The sequence below is a fragment of the Mycteria americana genome, chromosome 2 (genome assembly GCF_035582795.1).
Source record: "Mycteria americana isolate JAX WOST 10 ecotype Jacksonville Zoo and Gardens chromosome 2, USCA_MyAme_1.0, whole genome shotgun sequence".
NCBI classification, from domain to species: Eukaryota; Metazoa; Chordata; class Aves; order Ciconiiformes; family Ciconiidae; genus Mycteria; species Mycteria americana.
In genome coordinates this window covers 128,757,831-128,781,120 of record NC_134366.1, presented here as the reverse complement: position 1 = coordinate 128,781,120, position 23,290 = coordinate 128,757,831, and the positions used below count along the sequence as shown (strand labels likewise).

Below are 23,290 nucleotides of genomic sequence, written 5' to 3'. Positions count from 1 at the left end.
AGTCTTTTTTTATTAGATACTGCACAAAATACATTTATTTTAAAATAGAATAATCACAGTGTTAAAAGTGAAGCTGTGTTTGGCCTCCTTGACTTTTCTCAAAGCAACAGTTGTCAGGGACCAAGTTACAAGAGTACTTGTTAGGTACAAAGCATCTAAAAGCTGATGATTCACATTTAGAGATAAACGTGGAGAAAGAGGGAGTAAGATAGATGCACTGCCTAACAATAATTATGGCAAAACTGATCATCCATTTTATCAGTAGGCAACGAGGATACAGAAGGCTCTCTTGTTTTAAAGCAACATGAACAGATATCAGCATCCCCACAGTTCGAGCCTAAGCACTTTTGTCTACACTGAACAAGAAACAACTTTGCACTGGAATGAAATTACTTCTAGCTCCCTTCGCAGTCTGCACAGGGCCACAGCTACTCAGACGGACCTGGGTCTGTACTCTTAAGATTATGTAAGATTTATTCTCTTTCTCACCTACCCCCGCTCAGATTTGCACTCTGGTCACTGAGGGGAGAATTGTTATCTACCTGCTGAATGCTACGAGCAGTTAGTGGGGAAAGGCAGGGTGCCAGAGGACAGGGGCAGCAGAGCCCAATTCTAGCCATTTTGATTCACAAGCTGCATTGGGAAAAATACAGCATCCCAAGAAAAACAGCTGATATAAATTATTGTCTTCCCACAGCAAAGACAAAGCAGAGGAGGAACTGTGAACGTGATACTGGAACTTAACGGCAGAGCTGCACTAGTTATTTGTTTGTTTATTTTAAGGCCCATTTCACAATTGTGAATGCCTTTCCTTTGAAAAATAAATCAAAATATTTTAGTTTCAGTTTATGAGAAACTTCAAAAAAAATTAACCCAACCCTCAAGAAACCCAGACTAAGGAGACTGGGCCCTAAAACCTTTCAGGTTTATTAAATAAAGTTAAATTCTATGAAAAAAAAAATATTTTGTCCCTGTTTTGTATTCCCCATCTTTATTACATTTTATACTGAAACTGAAATAAAGTAATTTTGAAATATAAAACTGAAACGTCCTCAAAACCACTTTTATGTGAACCAAATTTTCATCACATGCAACATGCTTCTGCAAAGCGTTCTGTTTCCCATGAACCAGTATTTTCCAGCAGGATAAAGGATTCCACCAGAAAGTCACCCATGTGATGTACATAAGCAATGTCTGCCCAAGCCATTACAGCTTGACCTCCTTTTCCAGATCTGAGAAGCAGTCGTAGGAGAACCGATCCTTTCTGCCAAGTCCTTTGAGATTGGCTGATGAAGAGAGATGGTTGCCACCGCTATTACTCCTCACTGTTGTCACCTTCTCAGGGAAAGCTGTAACATCGCAGTGCCACTCCAAATACTCACTGCACTGTGTTAAGGTCTGCTTATGTGCAAACTTCTGCTAAGTGTGAGCACGGACTAGTTTTCTATGCTTAAAGGCAAAGACTTAGAATATTCACACTTGAATTCTGTTTTGCCTGACTAGCTGCAGTTGTGGTCCTCTGTCAACCCCAAGTCATCTGGCATGCATAAACAAATTCTCCCAACCACAAAAATTCTCAGCCTTCAACGTAACTGAGCATTTACCTCTCCCCTCTAGACATACTGCACATTTGCATTTTCATCCACTTTAAAAACCAAGTCACAAAAAAATCAACTTCAGTTGTGAAACACACCAAGAGTTTATTAAAAAAAAAATTAAGACAGACTGTTCATCACTGCCAAACTACGCATTTTTTACATGCAGAATTTTATGACAATTCTTACTGGTCAGCAGCGTATATGTTACTCAGCTGATACAGCAGGTTGAAGACAATGAATGACAACCTAATAACATTTTTCTTTTCAATACCTCTGACTATAAAACCATTAAAAATACTAGGTAAATCAAGAACTGTATCTATATGAAAGCTTCTAGAAGACATTGGAGGAAAAAACCCTACCAAGGTACCACAGTCTCTTGCAAGCCAGTCTTAAAGTTGGTGCAAATACTGGGAGCTCATGCTAAATGAAGCCAAATGCTTCTACATAAAAAGCAGCACAATTTCAACAACTAGCCAAGTCTCACACTTGGCACACACGCACATTCTACAGAACCACAATCTATTTGTTTATTTAGATGCACAGAGATAGTTTAATTTAATTACTCAGAAATTGTTATTACTGTTGATGATAGAATGCTCTCCTGAACAACACGGCAAAGCACTTCAGATTCCTGGCACGTGATGAAACACCAAAGTTCAGAATGTAGCGTCGTTTTTAATTCATTTGGCTCTGGTATTGTTATGTCAATCAAAAATAAATCAAACATCTGTGGCTGCACATTGAAGGGAGAATTTGTGGGTGAGGAGATGGGCTGGATCACTGCAATTTCTACAGCTTCCAGAGAAGTTTACTTGTTTGTTCATCCATGTGAAAAGCTTACTTTAAAGTTTTGCAATGTTCTCTTTCACCCTTGGATACTTCACAGAAGTTCTTGCTTGCTCGCTGAAGTCCTCATTCACTTAATTTCACGTGCAAAGCAGAATTACAGCCCAAGAAATTCAAACCTGCAGATGTGCAGGTTTCATGGCAATACCTAGTAATCTTAAGCAAGGAAGAATACCTTACAATAATATGTATTTAAAAAGGTGCAATAACTGTGCTGCAATCCTGCCCATTCCTACACTGCATATTCCTTCATTTCCCATTCTGCTGTCTAGAGCACTCACGAATTTCTTTCTTCAGGGTTAGTTTTTAACAAAATCAATAAGCTAATCCAGCTGATTGCAAAGCCACCAAAGCACACGAGCAGGTACTAGGGAGAGGAAGGAAGAAGTGATGGAAAGGGGGGAGGTGGGGCAGGAAGAGACTGAGGGAGGATGGTTCCTTTCAGTGACAGCCCAACCAGGCTGGATTAAACCAGTTTAGAACACTATCCAGTTACTTCTTTTCCCCTGTGGTGCCCAGGCTGGACTGTCCTCAAGAAGCTCCTTCAGCATGCAGGAAGGACAGGCAAGATGAAGTCACTAAACAGAGATACCAGCTGTTCAAGGTGCGTGGTCCACAGGCACATTTGATACCATAAGTGTACATACATTCTACAACTCTTGGCCAGACCCTCTTTCATCTTTTTTGAGCCTCAGTGTCCACAATGGATAGGCACCACATGTCGCTAATGAAAACATGGGTCAGAGCATATCTGGTGTTATCTTTCAACCACTGATGCTAGGCATAACACTATATAGTGGAGGGACCCTGAGAAAGAGAGAAGGAATAAGAACTGCAGGTGTCTATGGAATGCTCATTTTAAAAAGCTTCCGTTTACTTACTTGAAGGTAACCTTTCTTCTCCCATTGAAAGACAAGTCCACATGCACATTCACAGAAAGTGAGCATACAGCTGCCTGGATGTGTTTAGAAATCTTCCACTCAAGCAGCAATTTGAGGACTGCTTAACAAAGCTCTTTGGTGTCAGATGCCTCTGCAACGGTGCAATGCTTGAGGGAGATAAAGATGGAAACCCAGATAGCTGCCTGATCAGTGTCAGACATAGGTGCATTTCTCAGCAAAGCCCTGGGCACTCTGAGCTCCTGGTGCCAGAGGGCTGCTGCAGCTCGGTGGTCCTGGAACACAGCCTAGCATGGACAGCTGCCCCTTCCAGCACCTCTCCATAGCCTTCACACAGAGTCAGCTGGAAAGTCAGAGAAAACATCCACTGACACAGGCTCAAGGATCATTTGAAAGATCTGGCCCCATGAATATAAACAGAAAGCTTATTCATCCCAGGGGCATGAAGTATAAATTCAATCCCTGATGCACAAGGCTCGAGATGTCACAAAGAGAGATAGAAAGGCACTGATAAATCTGGTCGAGTGTGAATTTTGAAGAGGTATTTGGGATGTACAACATGCCTCCTCTGAAGAGCACCATTTAAAAGGAGGGGAAATCAGCCACCAGGGCCTGTAACGCTCCCTCACTTCTAACAGAATTTTCCATAAAAAGAAAAACCTTCACAAAGCCATGCAGCAACACACTGGCTACTCGTGATTCAAAAGGTTAGTCACAGAAGGGCCGGAGTACAGGAAAAATCAGGTACCAGTGATGAATTGGGTTATGGGTTAGTTTCTACCCATAAATGTCACATCAGCCCTTTGCAGAACACTGGTGTGGTAAGTGCCACACACTGGAAGGCAACAGACAGAAATCATTGCTAGATGGATTGTGATCAAACAAATTAATTCCTCCAGACTTCACAAGTGGTCCAGAATGAGTGAAACCAGCAGGAGGGACTGACTCATGGGAGGAACAAGCCATTTAAGCAGGGAAGTATCTCTGGTGAAGCCTCTCTATGATTGACAAGAATCTCCCTCACCTGCCAGCCAAGAAACAAGAAGCTCTGACAAAAGTCATCCAGCACCTCTGCCATGAGGGGGCTGGACAGGCAGATTCAGCACCACCCCCACCAGCATACACAGGAGCCACATCTTCAGTCTCCTCAGAGATAGATGAAGAAATCCTGATCCAAACCTAGGCAAATGAGACAACAATCTCTCACTGCCACAGTCAGCAGAACCTTTGAAATCACAGGGAAAGGTCTTTTTGGCAGCAGTAGTAATGGAACAAACCTGGCAAAGACCTTGGGCATAATTTCCAAAAACCCTGATGCTTCACAATTGTGTGATCAAAATAGGTCTATATTGTACGCATGGGTTTAGAAAAACAACCAGTAACTTCTTGGTAGGAGAAAAAAAATTTATTTAGAACTACTAAGAACACAGACACTAGTTCTGGCTCAGAAAGTCCCAGAGTCAGAGATCTTTGGGATATCGTTGGGAGAATACTTTGGGGAAATATCATCAAGCACTAATTTTTCCTAGGCATTTTGGTAGCTCTTGTCACTGCCAGAAACAGGATCCTAAGCTAGAGGAACTTTTGGTCTGACCACCTACCAGATCTGCTCTTATGTCCATAGTTAATTATTTAATACCAGGTGACCTCTGGGATGTCGGTCTCTCACTCCAATTTGCAACCCAGACATGAAGTAGCTCAATTAATCCACAAAGATATTTCAAGCGCGTGGGAGATGAACAAACAAATTTCATGCTGAATGCATCAGTTTCCCTGGTTAGTTCCTTTCATTTCTGCTTATTATTTCAGTACACAGGGTGATGCTGCCCTTCAGTCATATACCATGTCATATACCATGACATCAAAACATGTTTTGACACAGTACTTTGCAGATGTTCTGCATTACTCTGAATTCCAGGAGGGTTAAAAAAAAAGGGGGGGGGGGGGGAAAGTTCCCCATTCCTTTGGAGATCATGGACCCAGAGATCTTGAGCATGAAAAGTTTTTGAAAACCTCAGCATGACTCTACAGTCTCTGGCAGAGTGAAGGCCCTTAATCTTCAGGCCTAACAAAGTGGCTTCACAGCAGACCCATACATTTAAGCCACATCAACACCGAATGTACATGGTCACTGGCCATGCCCAAGGGCAGCCTAGGAGGGAGGCTAGGAAGAAAGCCAGTCTGCTTTGACTCTTAACAACCAAAAAGCAGTTTAGAGAGAAGAAAAGGAAAAACATCAAGGAGCACAATTTAAAAAAAAACGTTCAGACTTTCTGGCTTCAGTGCCTGAAATACAACTTTAAAGTTTGTTTTAATAACTCCATAACTACCAATAAGGAAGACAAATGAGGAGAAAAATATAGAAATTATGATCTCTTGGGGACTGCATATTTTATGTTTCTCTTGCTACACAGTGATAGGAAGCTAAACACACCGCAGGGACAGGATCCATGGGACTTGATGTATGGAAATGCATCAGATGTCGACATCAGTAAGACTACACGCAGTTTCACCTTACTCAAGTGAATTTTGCTAAAATGTTACTGTTCAAGTGTGCCAAAAAAGCACCTGTAGCCTTGAACAGAAAGCTCTCAAAGGGAACAAACTCTCTTTAGAGGCAGTTGATAGAACTCCAGCAGCAAAACGGTCTCTACGAGACCTACAAGGTGACGAAAAGTGCTTCAGGACAACAAACTGGGTTATGCGACATCCCCTGGGTCCTGAAGAGGAAGCCGGGGCAGAGGGTCATCTACCACGTTCTGCATGATTTGAATGTGTTAGCTGGGATAGCCAGTGCACCTCCATGCAGATCAGCTCAGCAGAAGTAACAACAGTAACACCACCACTACCACATCAGCAACGGCAAACCAAAGGCAGGCTGGCTCTATGACCGTGGGTACTCCTGAAATTTTCAATTTTCCATTCTTCCATGAGAATTTTAAAACCTTGCAATGTTGAGGGAATGCATCTCACCCACAGGGCTGCAGGACATGATATGCCCATCTGAATGTAACTGAATGTAACAATCATACATGACACAAGGCAGAAGTAAATTTTCAGAAAGGCCACAGTACCAATGCAGAAAACAGTGAACTACAAGCACACAGAACAGATCTTACGAACACAGAAGAAAACTGGAGTTTAGTAAAATGCCAAGCAGTGTACAGCTCTGCTCCACTGAGCATTCTGGGGAAAAAAACCAAAACAACTCACATGGAAGCATGAAGAAGAGCAGAGTGGAAATTATCATTATTGTGATAGTAAAAAATCTCTAGTAATAAAGAAAACACACACCTACCAGTAAATACACATGTGGACTATCATGCAAAGCAAGAATGACGAAATAATAGAGAAACTCCTCAGCCACAAGACTTACCCCATAAGTCACATGAATGAAGGAAACCAAGCAAGCAGGGCAAGTGGCATAAGGAAGAGTAGTTCAACACCTTCCTTTTAAATCAATAAAAAAATGATACTCATGCAAGTAGAGCTTTCTGAAAAAACAAGACAAACTCATAAGAAAACCCAAAGGATTGGAAGGAAGATGAGATTTCTTGAAGTCATGTTAATCTCTAAAAAACTGCTAACAAATATTTGTTTTGTGCAAAGGCAGTCAGGACAACCTGTATTTGTTCTTACCAGTCAAATAGTCACAATGCACGATTCTTGATCTTAATGATATCTGAATGATATGGGAGAAGGACAGATGCTTTTAAGAAAAACACATTACTGTTACTTTTGCTCAAAGAGCTATCAAACAAATCATATATATGAACTGCAGTTTAGAAGCAAATTTGTACTGTACCTGACATAGTTAGCTGACATTTCTAAAGAACATGGCTGAAAAGCTAAATTATACTTTTAACTGGCAAAGTCTTCAGAAATATGAACTACAACAAATACAGGTGTTACACTCAAGTAGAATTTCTACTAATCCTAGCTAAAAGCTTTTATAAAATAACATTTCCCACTGAAAGTACAAAGAATCTTGTGCAATTAATGTTGGGAATAGTACTTACTGCACTAAGAATGAAAGTCAATCTCTGCATTTGGTTCTGATGTATATTCAGATACACTTTATGGAAGTATGAAGTAAACAAAGAAAACCCCACTTTATGCCTTGTTTAATAAAGCAAACTAGCAACACACTTCCAAATTTGTCTCCCTCAGTTATTTTTTTCAAAGGCATTATTTCATCCCAACATATTTTAACTTCTAATGGTCTAATGTGGGTTCCAAAACTGCAGTTGCTAGATACCCTCCTGGGACAGCACTTACTATCTGCAGTGGAAGAACAGCCAAGCCTACATTTTCTGGTTCAGGCCACAAAGTTTTACTTTCCTTCTCAAGTATAAAAAGTATAAAATGTCAAATTACAGGCATAAATCAAAAGAAAAACATCCTTTTGCTTGGCATCCATTCTTGTTCTTCCTCCTCCCTCATGTAAAAGATTGCAGGTGCAGGCATAAACAAACTCAGCAAGCAGGTAGATACCAAGCAGACCCTTGCAATCCAAAGTCAAAGTTGAAAACCAGGTGGAGATTCCAACGTTTTCACAGCCTGTACAAAAACATCTGGTTGCTATTCTGATCTATACATGTTGTTATTCTTCCTCGGCTGGTAACTGCTGAAGCCATTGAAAAAGATTTTTCTCAAAAACACACCAAGTCTTACAGGCATGATGGCTTCTTGCCACATCTATATTCATTTTAAAAATGCTGCTGAATTTGGCTGTGCTTTAAACATTACACATTCTTTGTAAGAACATATGTAAGCTACTTAAAGTGACTGTGCATGCCATTATTGTTTCTCGTAAGAAAACAAAAACAATACAAAGAATTCTTGTTTGAAAAAGACAGGTTTACATTTGATTTTTTCCTTCCCAATGCTGTAACAAGTTCAGACAGTTGGCTAGCAAAAAAAAAAAAAAAAAAAAGACAAACACAAATTTGGCCGCTTGCCATGTCTCTAATTTACATTATTAACTCTTAAGTAATAAAACAAACTATCAAGAACTGAGAAAATAAGCAACAACTAGCAAAGCTCAGACTTTTGTGTTTTTAGGAGAATTCTGCATGGTAAAAGTAAACCCTGTTAAGGACTACCCTTGGTTTCTTCTTCCACAGAGATAAATTTTTGTGCAAATCTCATGGCATTCAAGCTCCTAAAATCCCTTCTTCCCACCACCTTAAGTAGTCACTGAAACTGGAAGGGGGGGAGTGATTGTTTATGTCCTCTTCTGTAAGCCTTTCAGCCTTCCTGAAAATGTGGTGTTACATGTGAAACCCTGTCCTCATCTCCAGGGCTTCACCCTCCTCCCCTCATGTGTGTGTTCCACTTGCCTCAGCAAACTGAAGAATTGTTGCTCCTTGAAGGTCACTTCCCCCTGACAGGAAGGAGCAGTTTGGAAAAACAACAACAATGGTTTGGGTTTATTATCAGTTTATTACTCAAATTCAGTTGTAATCCAATCCCGAATCTTAATCTCAGGCCAACAAATACCAAATATCTTGTATCGGATTACAAATGCTAGAGAATAATATGCTTCTGCATTTTAGGTAAAGAACTGCTTTGATGATAATTGCAAGGAAAAGAAAAACAATATAAAATAAAATGCATAGAAAATAAAATTTCAGAAGTTACAGAAGGAATCTACAGGAGTTTGCTTCAAATATTGGTAGTGTCCTCTCCTATAGACAGGAAAGTTGTCTGAATGTAACTCAGAAAAGCACTATTTTTTCTTCTGCATCATGCATTCCCCATATAACCAGTAGATGTTGACAGGAAAAAGGTTTAGGGTTTTGTTGGGTTGTTCCCCCCCCCCCCACCCCTCAACTGTCCAGATCTTCTCTTTGCCCAAACAGGAAACTTCACAGGGAAGTTGCAGCACTGCATACAGAAAAAAAGCTTGCAAATGGTCTAAAAGCCCTTGCACATAGTACCCTTAAACCATCAGCTTGACTGATCAGAGACTTGCTGTTATGGGGACAGCACACCTCTCAGCCTCCCTTTTACATCTTGTGAAGAAAAAAAATTCTGGATTTGTGGCGAAGAGCCTGACATCTGTCTCTGTTAGAACTAAACCACAGCAAGCATCCAACCAACACTGCGTAGGCATGGGCAAGCTTTGGTCTTCTCTCCTTTCAGGCCTCTGCCTGATTTGGTTAGCTTGATTACAGAAGTGGAATTACCAATCACCTTGCAAAAACGCACATCCTTAGTGAGTGCCTATCCCAACACAGGGACAGGCTGCTGAACGCAATTTTGACCCAAAATTGTCAAAATGGAGAAAGCGCAAAGATTTCTTCTACCCTGCGGAGTGAGTCAGCCAAAAGCGAGACCCCCATGCACTGTATGAAAACCAGAAAGTGCATCCTGAAAGGAGGCGCTCTTTTCTGGGGTAGTGATTCATCCCAGTGACCAAGAGGCAACCAAACCACAATGGTTACTTACAGAAAGGGGTCAGGGGAGCAAACAGAAAGGAATTTTAAAAAAATAAAGCCAAAACAAGGGCTTTTTGGATAACATGGACATTGATACAACATAAAAGTAAACAACAGCAAAACAAAGGCATAAATTCTGTAACATGAAATGCCTAACAGGGGGAACAGCCCACACTTCTGGAAACGTTTTTCCTTAAATTTCAAATGCAAGGAGGACTTCAAACTGATCTCATTTGAAATTGCTCCCCTTTGCCTTAGCAATGAACTTCTGGTCTGCATGCCTAGGGGATATCCAAAATGACGTGACAGCTCCCGCAGCAACTAAGTTACTTCAATCCTCTGCATTAATCTTCAGGCTCCTTTGATAACTCGTTTGAGTTTGTCATTTGAGAAGTTCTTTCCTCTACTTCTGTTGCCAAAGTCAGAAACAGTCCTGGACACAGTGTGGTTTAGAAATATTACTGGGCAAAACAGAGGGGAAACAAAATCCAAGAAGAATCTCAGATCAGTGAGACACCCTTAGTATGAACCTAAAAAGATGAAAGCTGAAAGTGGTATGCATTTGCTGTGCTGACACTTCACATTTCCAGACTAGAAGCAATTAGAAGGTTATCTAGTTACATTACAAAAATTTCAACCATTCCAACTGACATTTTCCAAACCAAACACCAATTTTATTTTGGTGACACGAAACAGTATGGCCATTCTAAGAACAAAACTATAAAAAATAAGTTTTGCCCTAGATGAAAAAATATCCCCAAAATACTATCACAGTTATTTTAATGATTATTTTAGCATCCTCATGCTTTGGAATAAGGATTGCGAATTGGAAGTGAAATTTAGGCTGTGCAGTTAAAAGTTCTTACATTATAGCATGTTCAGCACCTTTCAGAAATTTTAGCAAATGCTCATAGGATAAACAAAACAGTAGTTTGTCCTAAAGATTTCTAACTTGCCCAAGTTCTTGTAGATTTTCGTCATGATGACAAAAGGCATATCCCAGAAATGGCTCATCTTCTGCCAAAACTAAATCATCTTGAAGACACTCATCAGCATTTTTTAAATGTACTTTAGAATAGAGCAAGGTATTTTCCCATAGCCTTTTTCTCATAAAATGCTAACTAATTCTGACTCATTTTCTGAAAGAAAGAAGAATAATCAAAGAAAGGAATTCAGCCAGAGGCAGATGTTTAGCATGGAATATTTCAGCCTAGGAGTTAAACTCTAACAAAATGGTGAGCAGCCAAACACAAGCTTTTGTAATGACATGTGAAGCTAGGACAAAAAGAATATTAGCATACTAGCAATGTTGCAGGTCCATTACTATAGAGAACACTAAAAATTTTCATTTTATTAATAAGACAGACCTGTTCAATATCAACTTCTGTTCCATATTTCAGAAAAAGCAAGAGGATGTCCTCATACCACATAAGAATGATAAAGTAACCTCCTACCCATTAGTAACTCAGGTGGAGGATAAACAACATGCAGAAGGCTTGACTGGTTTTAAGTCAGCATGCCTGTATAATTTTCAACATATCAGTTCCGAAAAGAGTTGGCTAAAGACATTTCTGGTTCCCTGATGTTACTTTCTAGTGAGTCTTCAAATATTGGGGAAATTCCAGAAGACTGAAGGATGATGATGTTATGCTAGTATTCAGGAAGGGCAAACAAAGTGACCTACAATAACTGGAGACCAGCTAGCTTGACATCAGATCTAGGCAAAGTGACTGGAAAAATAAGGAATTAAGGTCAGAAATATAATGTGGCATTCCACATAGGCGGCATTTTGAACACGTAGCATGCAAGTGGCCACGGGATGTAAGCCCTCTAAAGCTCCAGTGAGAAACTGTGAGACTAGCTTTAGCCAAAAGTTTGGGCGTGACTTAAAATCGTACAACCTCGTTATGAAAAAACAACCATTTTCACTATCAGTAATGTACCCTTTAAGTGGAATGAAAAAAAAATAAAAATAAAAATTGGAGAACTTTGGAATTACAGTTAGAGCTTTTTACCAGTGGAGAATCATAACTGAGTAAGAGCAGTTCCAGCAGGATTTGAAAGTAAACACTCATGCTATTAAACAGTTTCATCAATGACATAAAAACAAGTTAAAAAATAATACAAGAAACTGTGTGGATACCACAAATTCAAGCAAATTTGCGACTAAAAGAGGACAGGCTTGACATACACAATGATATGAACTACCTGGTTAGCTGGGCATACTCAAATGAAGCAGATCTGGATACAGCACAAATACTTCCCTGTGTTTAGGTAGAAGAAACACAAACGGTAGCTGGAGAGTGGGAAACCAGATCTCAGAAAACAACAGCTTCAGAAGTTATGGCAGTGCTAGGTTAATGGTTGGACATGATGATCTTAAAGGTCTTTTCCAACCTAAATGATTCTATGATTCAATGATAAATCATATTGGACAATCAATTCAACGTGTAGTCCCAGCATCACGCCAAAGCCAAACCAGACTCAAGCACTTATTACAGGCCCTCGAACATACAGGAGGCTGAGTAGTGAACTGGACCTGGTCAACGGTTTTGATGAGAATAAAACTGGAAGAATACATACAGAGTAGCTGTCCTTGTTCTTAAGACCATGCTGAAAAGTCTGAGAGGGTGCAGTAAAAAGCCATGCAAATCACTTGAAGACTGGTAAAAATGCTTTAGAGAGCCTTAAAGAGCTCAGTCTGTTTAGTTTATGAAAATTGTGAGGCAGCATGATTTTGCTATGCAAGTGCCAGAGAGGGAAAATGCCACATACTAAAGAGCTCTTTAATCTAGTGGAGAAAGGCTTTACAAGAAACAAAAGAGGGGAACTGAAGCCAGACAAACTCAGATTTGGAAGAAAGCCACGTTTAAAAATTTGGAAGTGGAATAAGGACAAAGTCTCAAGGCAAATGATAGACTCCCTCATGCGCATGTTTTCAAATTAAGACCAAAGGACTTTCTAAAAAATAAATGGAAGTTAATATGTGCTCAGAAAAAAGTAGTTGCCTTAATACAGAATAAATGCTTGACATTTCGTAACCTACAGTCACACACACATAAGTTGATAAAAAACCCTAACCATTTCTTTACACTTAAACTCTATGAATCCATTATCTCTCAAGATATACTACTGAAAGATGGTGCTATCAGTCACTTGTAACTAATTCACATAACTCCCACTGTTTCTTTTTAAGTGAAGTGCCCACTGTAGTTATGCTTCACACTCATTTCATGGTTGTGTTCTATTTGTCCATATTTGCTGTCACTCACAATTTCAGCACTTATCCATGAACATGGCTGACTTCAAACCAAAGAAAAAGGAACAAGGAAAGAGGAAAAGGTGGTTATAACGAAACAACAAGAATCAAAAAACATCTGCATACTCATAAATTAAACCTTGAATTGTCCTACAACCTGCTGGAAACATCATTTCCATAGGTGATGCTGGAAATCAAGGAGTTGTGAAGAGTCTAGATGGAGGCTATTTAAAAAAAGTTCTTTACCATTTACATTCAAACACTTTGATGACTGAGATGTTAGAAGACGTAGCTCAGAAGACAATCAAGAGAGCATTAAACCCAAGTCAGGCAAAAACCACAAAGAATATAAACTTCAGTTGTACCCCTATGTGGGCCATATATACACACATGTAAGTATATACTTTCACACAGTAGTATATGCATAATGCTTCTTACCTGAGGGGATTTTAGCATCTGAAATACCCTGATGCCTCCAAAAGCTAATGGCAGATCTTTCTCTGTTCTGCAGTCGACATAACCTTTCAGCTAGCCCGCCCCTGCAGAGAATAAAGGAATGCTCAGTTTTGCCAGGAATCAGTATTCAGTTTTGCCAAGTGACAAGCTATAGGACAGATGGACTATGTATGCTTTGACCCTTAGAGACAGAAACATACAGAAAAATTACATTTTGCAGATTAGTTCTCCTAATTTTGATTTTCCAATGGCTATACTCCCAATAAAACATACACTTCGGGTCAATACACACCATAAAACATTTTCACTATCTAGATGTCCAAAATCTTCACATTTTCAGTCCTGTCTCCAAGACAAGGATTGTAACAAAAGGTTCCCAACTTTTCTTTACACTTATGTACATATCCTGATAGCTACTACAGACAATTGCAAATTCAAAACAAACCAGTGTAACCACCAGTTATAACAGGTTGGGTTTCTTTTTCCTCACAGATTTGTTTGTCTGTTGGCAAGGAGTGATCACAAAAATATTCTTTTACCCATACTTGACCCTATGATTCATTTCACAAGCTGGGTCAAGTGTGTAGTTTCAGTGGTCTGAACACTCTCCAAGATGAAATTAATTTAACATTCCCAAGGTGAGGAGCAGAGGAGTGGCATCTTGCACAAATATATTTAAGGTAACACTAAAGCAATTCCTACCCCTGGATTCAAAGCCAGAAGACCTAATTTCTCACTTTAAGAACAAAAAGACAAATGTGTTGGAAGCTGTCTTTGGGATACTACAAAGAGCTTTGGACTACTATGGAAGTATTTGAGCATTTTTCTTTGGCTTCAAAGAAGTTATTTGCATAGAAACCTATTTCATTCTTTCCTTATAGTGTAAGTTGTTCCACAAAAAGTACTATCCAGTATATCAGCAAAGATTTCTACTAAGGTGAAATGTGTCTGGTTCCTAAACTGGTTTAGGAATCAACAGAGATAACATACAACCACTTTATGATTATTTGTGCACATGAATAGAATTTTTTGGTTTAGAAAAAAAAGCCAAATAGCTTGCTAAAGCTCACATGGCAAATGTGAAACTGGGAGGACTCACACCTGTGGAAACCAAGAAGGAGCTAAAAAGGCTAAGCAGCACTTAGGTAGGCTGTAAAACCTCTCTTTGATTAGCAACTACTAAGCAATTTCACCTGCAGACAAGTCAACAGGTTATATGAAAAGTAGTTAGCAGTCTCAGCTGAATTTCTAATGAACAACTATATACTTTGCAAAATCGTAACTATCACAAGAATTATTAAATGGCGTGGCTAAACATCTTAGTAGTAAAGATCACAGAATGAACAGTCTGAAATAAGAGCCACATTTGACCCTGAATGATCCATAACAGGTTTGTAGTTTACATTACTGCATCTCTTCTATGGCTGGTGTGGTTCAGGCAGGGAAGAGAGAAAGTCAGATTCTTTCAGAGGAGGAAAAAATCCCCAAACCCCCAAAATAAAGAACCCACACTTAACAAGCTATGAAACCTGCTATATTAAGGAGGAAAACAAACAAAAATCTTTAGGAAATCTCGGGCTCCAGTGAACTTCCAGGCAAGCTTAACAACCTTGTTTAATCCTGCTTTCAACATGGACTTTAAGACACAGGGGCAACTAATACAGAGAAGTGCAATGGAAGCTTTGGTACCAAAAGCAGCACAGTCAAGCACAGAACTTCATACAGGATAATTCAGTCTGCTGATAACACTCTGCTCAGCCACATTTCCCCCAAAACTTTAGCACTCAAGCACTAGCACACCGCAACACTTCTGGGCAAGACAGTTCTACAAACTCCAGCAAACTATCCACCCAGTTTCTCTTCTTGCCAGGGAACCGTTCTCAGATGCAGTTGTAATTCAGCTTGGCTGCGTGGTCTACACGAGCCATGCTGGAATGGGTAGATGCCAGCTCAGCTAGGCTTAGAAATGCAGCAGTTAAATGCATTTTGAGTTTGCTTGCTTAAGTCTTGCATGCATGAGTCTGCAACTGAACTCTGTGGTTGGACTATAGCAATACACAATACAGCTAGCAGCTCAAAAACTTGTTTTGCTGAAAGAAAACTGTTCAACAGAAGTGTTCTAAAATGCTACTCCATTCCCTCCACAGACAACAGTCAAAGAAACGTATTTTCTCTGTTCAAATAATGCTAGAAAGCCTTAAGGTACCTGCACAAGAGAGCAGCTATTACTGGCTTACAGCCTAATTTCCCCCCCTTTACTTGAACAGGTCTATGGTTGTGTCCAGTCAATCAGTTCCTACTCTTCTGTAAGCTCACTACTGTTTCACCTATGGCAGGATCGCCCTGTAGCACGAAGGAAAGCAAGTTCCTGGTTTTGTGGCTATTGCACACAACAGTAATATACCATTCCTGTCTCAGGCCTGATATGCCTACCAGGGAGGGTCTCACTGACACTTACAACTTCGTTACTAATTTGCTAACCATGTCTGTATTAGGGTAATAGTTATCACAGAGGTCCATGAAAAATAAAACTGTGCCTTTCCTTAGCAGCCCTTTGTGCTAATAAAATTCATTGATATTTGTTAATCATCATCCTTCCATTCACATTCCAAATGCAGTTAAAAATAGTTTAAACAGAAAATATCATAAAGCATTTTGCATCTGTTTGGTTGCAGAATATAAAATATAACCAAGAATGCATTTATGAGAGGTTCTCAGCTGGTCACTGGAAACGTTTCTTTTATAATGTCTGTTTCATACATTGTAAAATTGGGAAATACAATTCAAGGACATGCCAGGCACAAAAGGAATTTCTATGGCAGGAGAGAGAGTTGGTAGTTTATGGTTTGTTTCTTTTAAAAAGTAGAAACAAAGGAATTTAAACACCACCCCAAACCCAGGAGGATCAACCCCCTTTTTAGCTCAAACACATAAAACAAACAAAGAAAAAGGTGCTTTCTGTCACATATTCTAACAGATTTGATGAAAACAGCATTTGAAAACTACTAATTCCTTCTCATACAGTACAGGTGCCCACACTGTTGAAAACGCTTGTGTATGTGCAATACTGTCAACTCTACAGTTAGAGTCACTCCTGGCTGTGCAAATGAGAGATAAGACAGAGTTACGCAGAGCTTACACAAAGCAGAGCATGGTATTAAGCAGGTGCCAGCTTCAGTGTAAGAACCAACTCCATGTTTTGAAAAAAGCTAAATGGTTAAAATTACTTTTATTTTACTCCCAATTGCACGTGTGGATTGTTAAATACCTAAGGAGCTTTCATATTCAGTCTTCGGTAGTTAACTGGGCTTACTGGGACTAACAATCATTTTTTGGCATAGATTCTACCATATGGAAGTAACTTTTTGCTGATCTTGGGAATACCAGGTAGAGATGAATAATACTCACTTTTCACTGTCCACACATTATCCCTCTGAAAAATCCCCTAGCTTTCCTGGCTTTTCAGGCTGCAGAAACTGTTTGGCTTAATTTTGCCAGATATGATAGGTTTGTTGGCATCAAGGGTGGAGACTGGGTTCTACAGTACCAGATCTTGTTTAATCTGCAGTCTGCATTTATTTACACACCTAGCCGCTTAAAGAAGTTTAGAAAAAGATATTCAGTTCCCTCTTTTGCCCAGATCTAGTCCTTATGATGCATTTAATTGTTCTCTGTGACAAACCCAAATTCTGGTGAGTGTGTGTATATATATATATATATATATATATATAAATTGGCAAATATACTTTGATTACTAATGTATGATTTCTGTAATCAAGGGAACTGACAAACTGTATTTAAATAACAAAAACTGTAATTTGAGATGTCTACTTTACTGACCAGCACTTCAAACTTGCCCCCAATATGTTTTAATAAGAGCAAATTGAACGCAGTTGGCAAATTGTTAATGCAAAGGCTGTTCAGTGAAGCCAAACTGCTCAAATAACAATCTCCGCTGCACACAACCTTTTTATTTTTAAACACAAAATGTTCAGTAGAACTGTTTTGTTCTTTTAAATCCCTAAAGGCAGACAGATTTAACAAGCAGAAATCCATGTCCTATTTCCATACTAAATCTGAAATACTTGTTGAAATACTGTATTTAAAACAACATGTTGCCGTTATTGTCCATGTCCAACAATATACACATGAGAGACAGCTTCGATGACCATAAGAAAGCTCAGCATCTAGTACAAAAGCTCAGTTTCTGGTGGTTGTCCCTTTCCACAAACTTCAACAGCAAGACTGAAGAGTTTTGGGCCACCATGCAACAAGTATCACCAAAAGGTAACACTGAGCCTGATCTGTGACTCTAAGGCTGCTGGTCCCTAGCTTCCAACTCCAATGAGGCCAATAGAAGAAAAAAGGAAAAAAAAAAAAAAGGAAAAAAAAAAAAGAAAGAGCATTAGTGAGTAGGCTGTGTTTTGAAAAGTCATTTTCAATCTTTCTGAAGTGCTGGAGATCTCTCTGTGTTTATTTATTAAGGTTTTCATTCAGTGGGGCACTTACCAAAAATAACCCCACGTTCATCCAAGTTTACTCCTTTCCAGACTTCATTTAAACTGAAGAACTTAAGCATCTCATTATTGAGTTGTTTCCTCATATACACTATACTCAGGACTCCATGTATTTCAAAACACTACAGGTTACACAAATATATATCTCCATCTCAGTTCTGGGCAATTTCCCTCCTTCTCTCTTTTCAAAGCAAGGACAGAACTCCTCTCATATTTCCAAGTTAACTGGTGAAGTAACTGACTTCTGCAATACTCAGCTGTCCAGTTCCACTCCATAGGGTGCTTGCTAAAGAAGAAAAATGGACCCCTAAGCATGCTGGCATTTAATTTCTCAACACTGCAAAACCATCAGCTATTATCAGCTAGTTTACAACTTGCAAAATAATAAGCAACACTGAATTCTGACAATCACTACCAAGTGCTCCCTTAGTGTACAAAATAGCATGGGTACCTATGAAAGATGGGATTGAAGAATGTTGGCCACACAAGCACAAGTCTCCTCTACAGAGGCCGACCTCTCCAGAGCAGAAGAGAAGCTGTTGACTTTGTGAAGTAACAAGGGATCAGAAAGAGTAATTTTAGGTTTACAGATCAGCCCCACTCATGCTCTGACTCAACAGCCAGATTTATAAACTTTCACCTTGGATGAACCACCATTACCATGATCACTGGCATTATTCTGTTTGTTAAACATGGGCTACTTTTTCTGGAATCAAAGCATAACACAATTTCATTTCTTATGGGCTAGAACAAGCAAAGACCAAAGTGGACAGCAATAATTTTAAGTCCCTATAAAACTTGTCAAGTAGTTATAATCTGCTACAAGTTCTGGGGTCTTTCCCTTGGAAAGGAATCAGTGTTTCCCCCAACCCACAACTTCCATGTCAAATCAACAGCATCTGAGGTACACACCTAAAATGAAAGGAAAATGGAAGATCTGTACTGTAACACAAATGATAATTTCTAACACACAGCTATCCGGGGCCAGTTCCACCTGCCAACACAAAAATATAGAGAAAAGACCTTCCACATTTATTTGAAAAAAATACAAACTGAGTAGACAGGCAACGCAGTGATTTAGTAAACTGCACTGGATGCTGGATTTTCTTGTACACCAGTCACTCACATTTCAAAGCTCTGATCTATTGTACCCATCCAGAGAGGGTTTTTTTACACTACCCAAATCAACAAGGCAGACATACTGAAAGCCTCTTCTAGAGTCTTAAGGATTCAAGGATTTGGAGCCTCTCTTAAATGAGTCCAATCAGCCAAAGTCTTTTCAAATCTGTGTAGTCTCTCACCACTCTTTGTCAATCATTCACAAAGGATGTCACCTCCATAAAACATATGTGGAACAAAGATACCATTTTCATGAGTCTCCATAGCACAGTGAGAGCCAGAGGTATCTTTCAGCAACTGCATTAGACAGAAGTGACCATCTAGAGAATTTACAGTGTCTTCGGCTGTAAATTCCAACCAGCATATACTAGACACATCCTCAATACCACCTTTAACAATTAAACTTTTGCAGGTAGTGTCTGGACACTAGACCACAATTACTCCTGCAAATCAAAAATAGGTCTTTGTCTTAGACACCAAAGCTTCATCATTCTTGTGTAGTGAGATTTGGTTTCCAGGTCCTGCACTGCCTTGGACAGTGCAGAGGAAGAGATGTAAGAGGGATTACAGTCGTAACTGCTGAGAACAGGGTGGGTGAGCACTTTCTACATCCTGTATGGCCTCCAGTGAAAGATTTTAAGTAAAACTTTATAGGCAGTTGATTCTCCCATGCCCCTACTTAGCCAAGTTATCTCACAGAAAATATTTGAAATAATTTAGGAACATCTTTGGAAATAGATAAGCTTTTGGGGCCTGCTCCTTTCACAGTTTTCAAGACATTGATCACTCCTTCTTACCAGACACTGAAAAACAAAAAAGCCCACAGTTGAAAAGCTTACCACAGCTCTCTGGCTCTTCAGACTCCTTAATAGAAAAAAATTATTTCAGATTGTCCTACCTCTCTCACAGCAGAGGCTCTCAGCAGAAGTAAGATGATTTAATAAGGACAGTCTTCCCAGAAATAAGTTACCCCTTTTTTGGCTGGTATTTAAAAAAAAAAAAAAAAAATCAAGTGCCACACTCACATGCACGGTTTCTCATAGAATAGAGTAACAAAGTTAAAAGGAAGACTCTGCAGGAACCAGTTTTGATGGGGGCACAGCCATGCCCGACAAGATAAGGGAAGGGCCTTGCCTTCAGTTCTGAAGGTTTTTGGCTTGCCTGAGCAGAGATCTAGCATAGAAAAGCAAGCTCCATGGTTAAACAAACCAAAGGCACCAAAATGACTTCTCTCTGATGGGGAACAACTGTACCTGCTAAACCATTCCAATCAGTAAAATACATTACAGGTGAAATTGGAGAAATCTGTCTTTTTAAGGAAAATGGGGGCTTTTTATTAAATGTGGGGTTTTTTCCTGTTAACACCAACCATCTGACCCAGTGAAACCATCCACGTTTTCTAAAAAAGAAAAGTCATTTTAACTTCCAGTAGGTGCAAAATAATTTGCCCGTGTACATTGCCAGTGATTACAAGTGGTACATCTGTAGTGCAGCCATGATATTCTTCAGTTATATTCTCCTAATCCAACAAGAAATTCACTAGCAAGGAAAACTTAATCCAATAGTTAAAATCAGCATAAGAACATGACAATCAAAAGGGCTGGTCTGTTGCTGTTACACCCTCATGCTACTTGTGGATGCATGTAAGAAAGAACAGACCCAATTTTAGAGTAAAAGCCTGCCTCATTTGTGCCAGCTTGTTCCTCCCTTGGCAATTTCCTTTATTTTCAGGACCTCAGTTGGCCTCATGTGACAACCGGGTTTCATTTTACTGCACGTAGTACCAGAACATGCTGTAATCTTCTCCTCTTTTGATAATAAAAGTTAATTTTAGCAGATCAATCTGTAAGTGGTTTGCATACAAGTAGATATAAGATATCTATAAACAGATATAAACAGAATTTCCCACGATTTTATTTTACTACTGAACTAAAACCAGCCACTCAAATATTAAAAAACCAAACCAAAAGCTAAAGCAGCTATTCTTCACAACTAAAAGCTCTTGCAATGTGACAGATTTAGAAGTAGGGTTAACATTATATAACTTAAGATATATATTTCCTGCACTGAAACCCAGACTTTTATTTTTTTTTTTTACTGATGGAAATAAAATCCTACTAGAAAAAGCAAATGATTCATAAAACCTTTAAGAAAGGTTTATTTGTAGACAAGAAAAGCTAAGTGCACACATTTTGAGTTTTCTTCTTTATAAATACTGAATGAATCCAGTTACTGGTTGAACCCATGTAACTAACTTTGAGACTTTCAATATGCTTCATTTCTCCCTTCTTTCACAAGAGAACTTTGAGAGACTTGGAACTAGTACAGTGTAGACATTTCACCCTGTAGCATTAACATGAATTCCAAATCTAAAAAGAAGAGCTTCCTCAAAACTGTTATTTGCAGTATATACTCTCTCCTCTCAGGTTTGCAAATCCGTTGCATTGTTTTCCCATGCAGTATTGACTCAAGCTGAGAAACTGAAACTTTGGGGTGGAATAAAAGGGCAGGAACATCTAAACCCAACACCTCTGGACCTGATCACCAAGGCAATTCACCTCAGTATCAAGTACCACTAGTAGCACTTCCTTATCAACTCTCTTAGTAGCCCATGGTGCAGTACAATGACATCTATCTCTCAGCATACCTGGGAAAATTATACTACTCCCACTCCCTCCACCCCCAATTTTGTTTAAATAAAGGAAGGCGGCTACACAAGATGGCATATAAAAGCAATGTTTAAGGTGAGGATGTCCAGGAGCAGTGGCATTGATGGCTGTGAATGAAAGAGATGATACTTTGCTACTGGCATGACAGACTGGCACCTCCCACTGCCCTTCAGGTTGCTTCAGAACCTGCCTGGGACCATCAACACCCTTGAAGGACAAACACAACCATATGGACTACCTGCTCTCCCCTGTGGACTGTGGTAGAAAGAAGAACAATCTTTACTTAGAACAATTTTGAAAATAAAAATAACATTACAGGGGACACTTGAAGACATACGAGAATTTGGCAAAAGGGCACAGAACAGACCAGTCAGTAGGCATGGTGGGGAAGGAATTGCTTCTGTCATGCCTTTCTTGTATGCAGATACTAATCACTTTTCAAAACCCCACTTAACTCCTAACAGAGGAAGACTGCAACATGCCCTTTCAAACTTCACTCATCATAAGCAACACTGTGTAGTCTGCACATTCTTTTGGGGACACAGATGGGCTTCTCATTTTATTTCCGCTCAAAGGTGTTGAATTTACACTCAAATTTCTAACTAGGATTAGCAGAATTTATTTTAATCATCCATAATCAGCTTACTTCTGAAGATTTCTGTTGGTTTGGTTACATCTTGATTTTTGTAGAGTATGACAATTACATCCGTAATAGGATCAAACAAACAATACTCTTTCCTCCCATCCAGGCAACTACCCATTTCGATTTTAGCAGTGGGAGGATTCCAGGAGGAGAGGACAGTAGAAAGTAACTTATTTTAATTTTTCTACAGACTGTTACAGCTCTTTTCTTTGGTTTTCTGTTTGTTTTTGGTTGGGGTTTGGGAGGGGACGGGGGGGGATGTTTGGGGTTTTTCTTTGAGGTTGCCTAGAAAAATGTAGCCATTGAGGTAACAGGAGCATAGCTGCAATCAGGTAATGCAAATATAAATGCAGATTGCAATGTGCCTAAAGAATTTGGAAGAGACTGTTACACATGGTATGAGATTTTTTCAGAAAACATAAGCTAAAATTTTTTTGAAATATTCTCTCTACTTTTGAAGATAGCCAGCAAAGAGAGATGAAAATATAAATAATTTCTATTTTCTTAAAAGTGGAAACAAAACCATATGAGGCCTGTTCTACCTACATCAGGACTCTTCCATGAAGTAAGCATACTTAATATGGTCTAGGTTTGGAGTAGAACCTTTCTCACACAGGAATTCACATAGGAAGACGCAGCTTTACCATTTGCATCACCTCCGCTCAACCCATGCTGCCCTAGGCACCAGCCTAGAAAAAGAGAGCCCAGCTAAGCAGAGGCTCTCCTCTCTCTTCCACCTACAGTGCAGTTCCAAACAGTCCAAGTGGGAGCCTGTGCACCAGATCCAGCTTGCAGGATGATTTCCCCTGCTTGCTGCTTTTTCCGCTGTGGCCTTGAT

At 39.5% G+C, this 23,290-nt stretch overlaps 1 protein-coding gene across 3 annotated transcripts in view; it reads right to left on the bottom strand.

Annotated features, from left to right (window-relative positions):
- The window catches only part of SPIDR (scaffold protein involved in DNA repair), a 207,934-nt gene that overhangs the window by 127,445 nt on the left and 57,199 nt on the right, over positions 1-23,290 (bottom strand). For all 3 annotated transcript variants that reach the window (XR_012774445.1, XM_075494604.1, XM_075494605.1), the window contains exon 7: positions 13,487-13,587. Coding sequence is in view for 2 of the 3 variants with exons in the window: in XM_075494604.1 (XP_075350719.1) it covers positions 13,487-13,587 (101 nt within the window). In the remaining variant the exon portion in view is untranslated. The remainder of the gene's footprint in view (positions 1-13,486; positions 13,588-23,290) is intronic.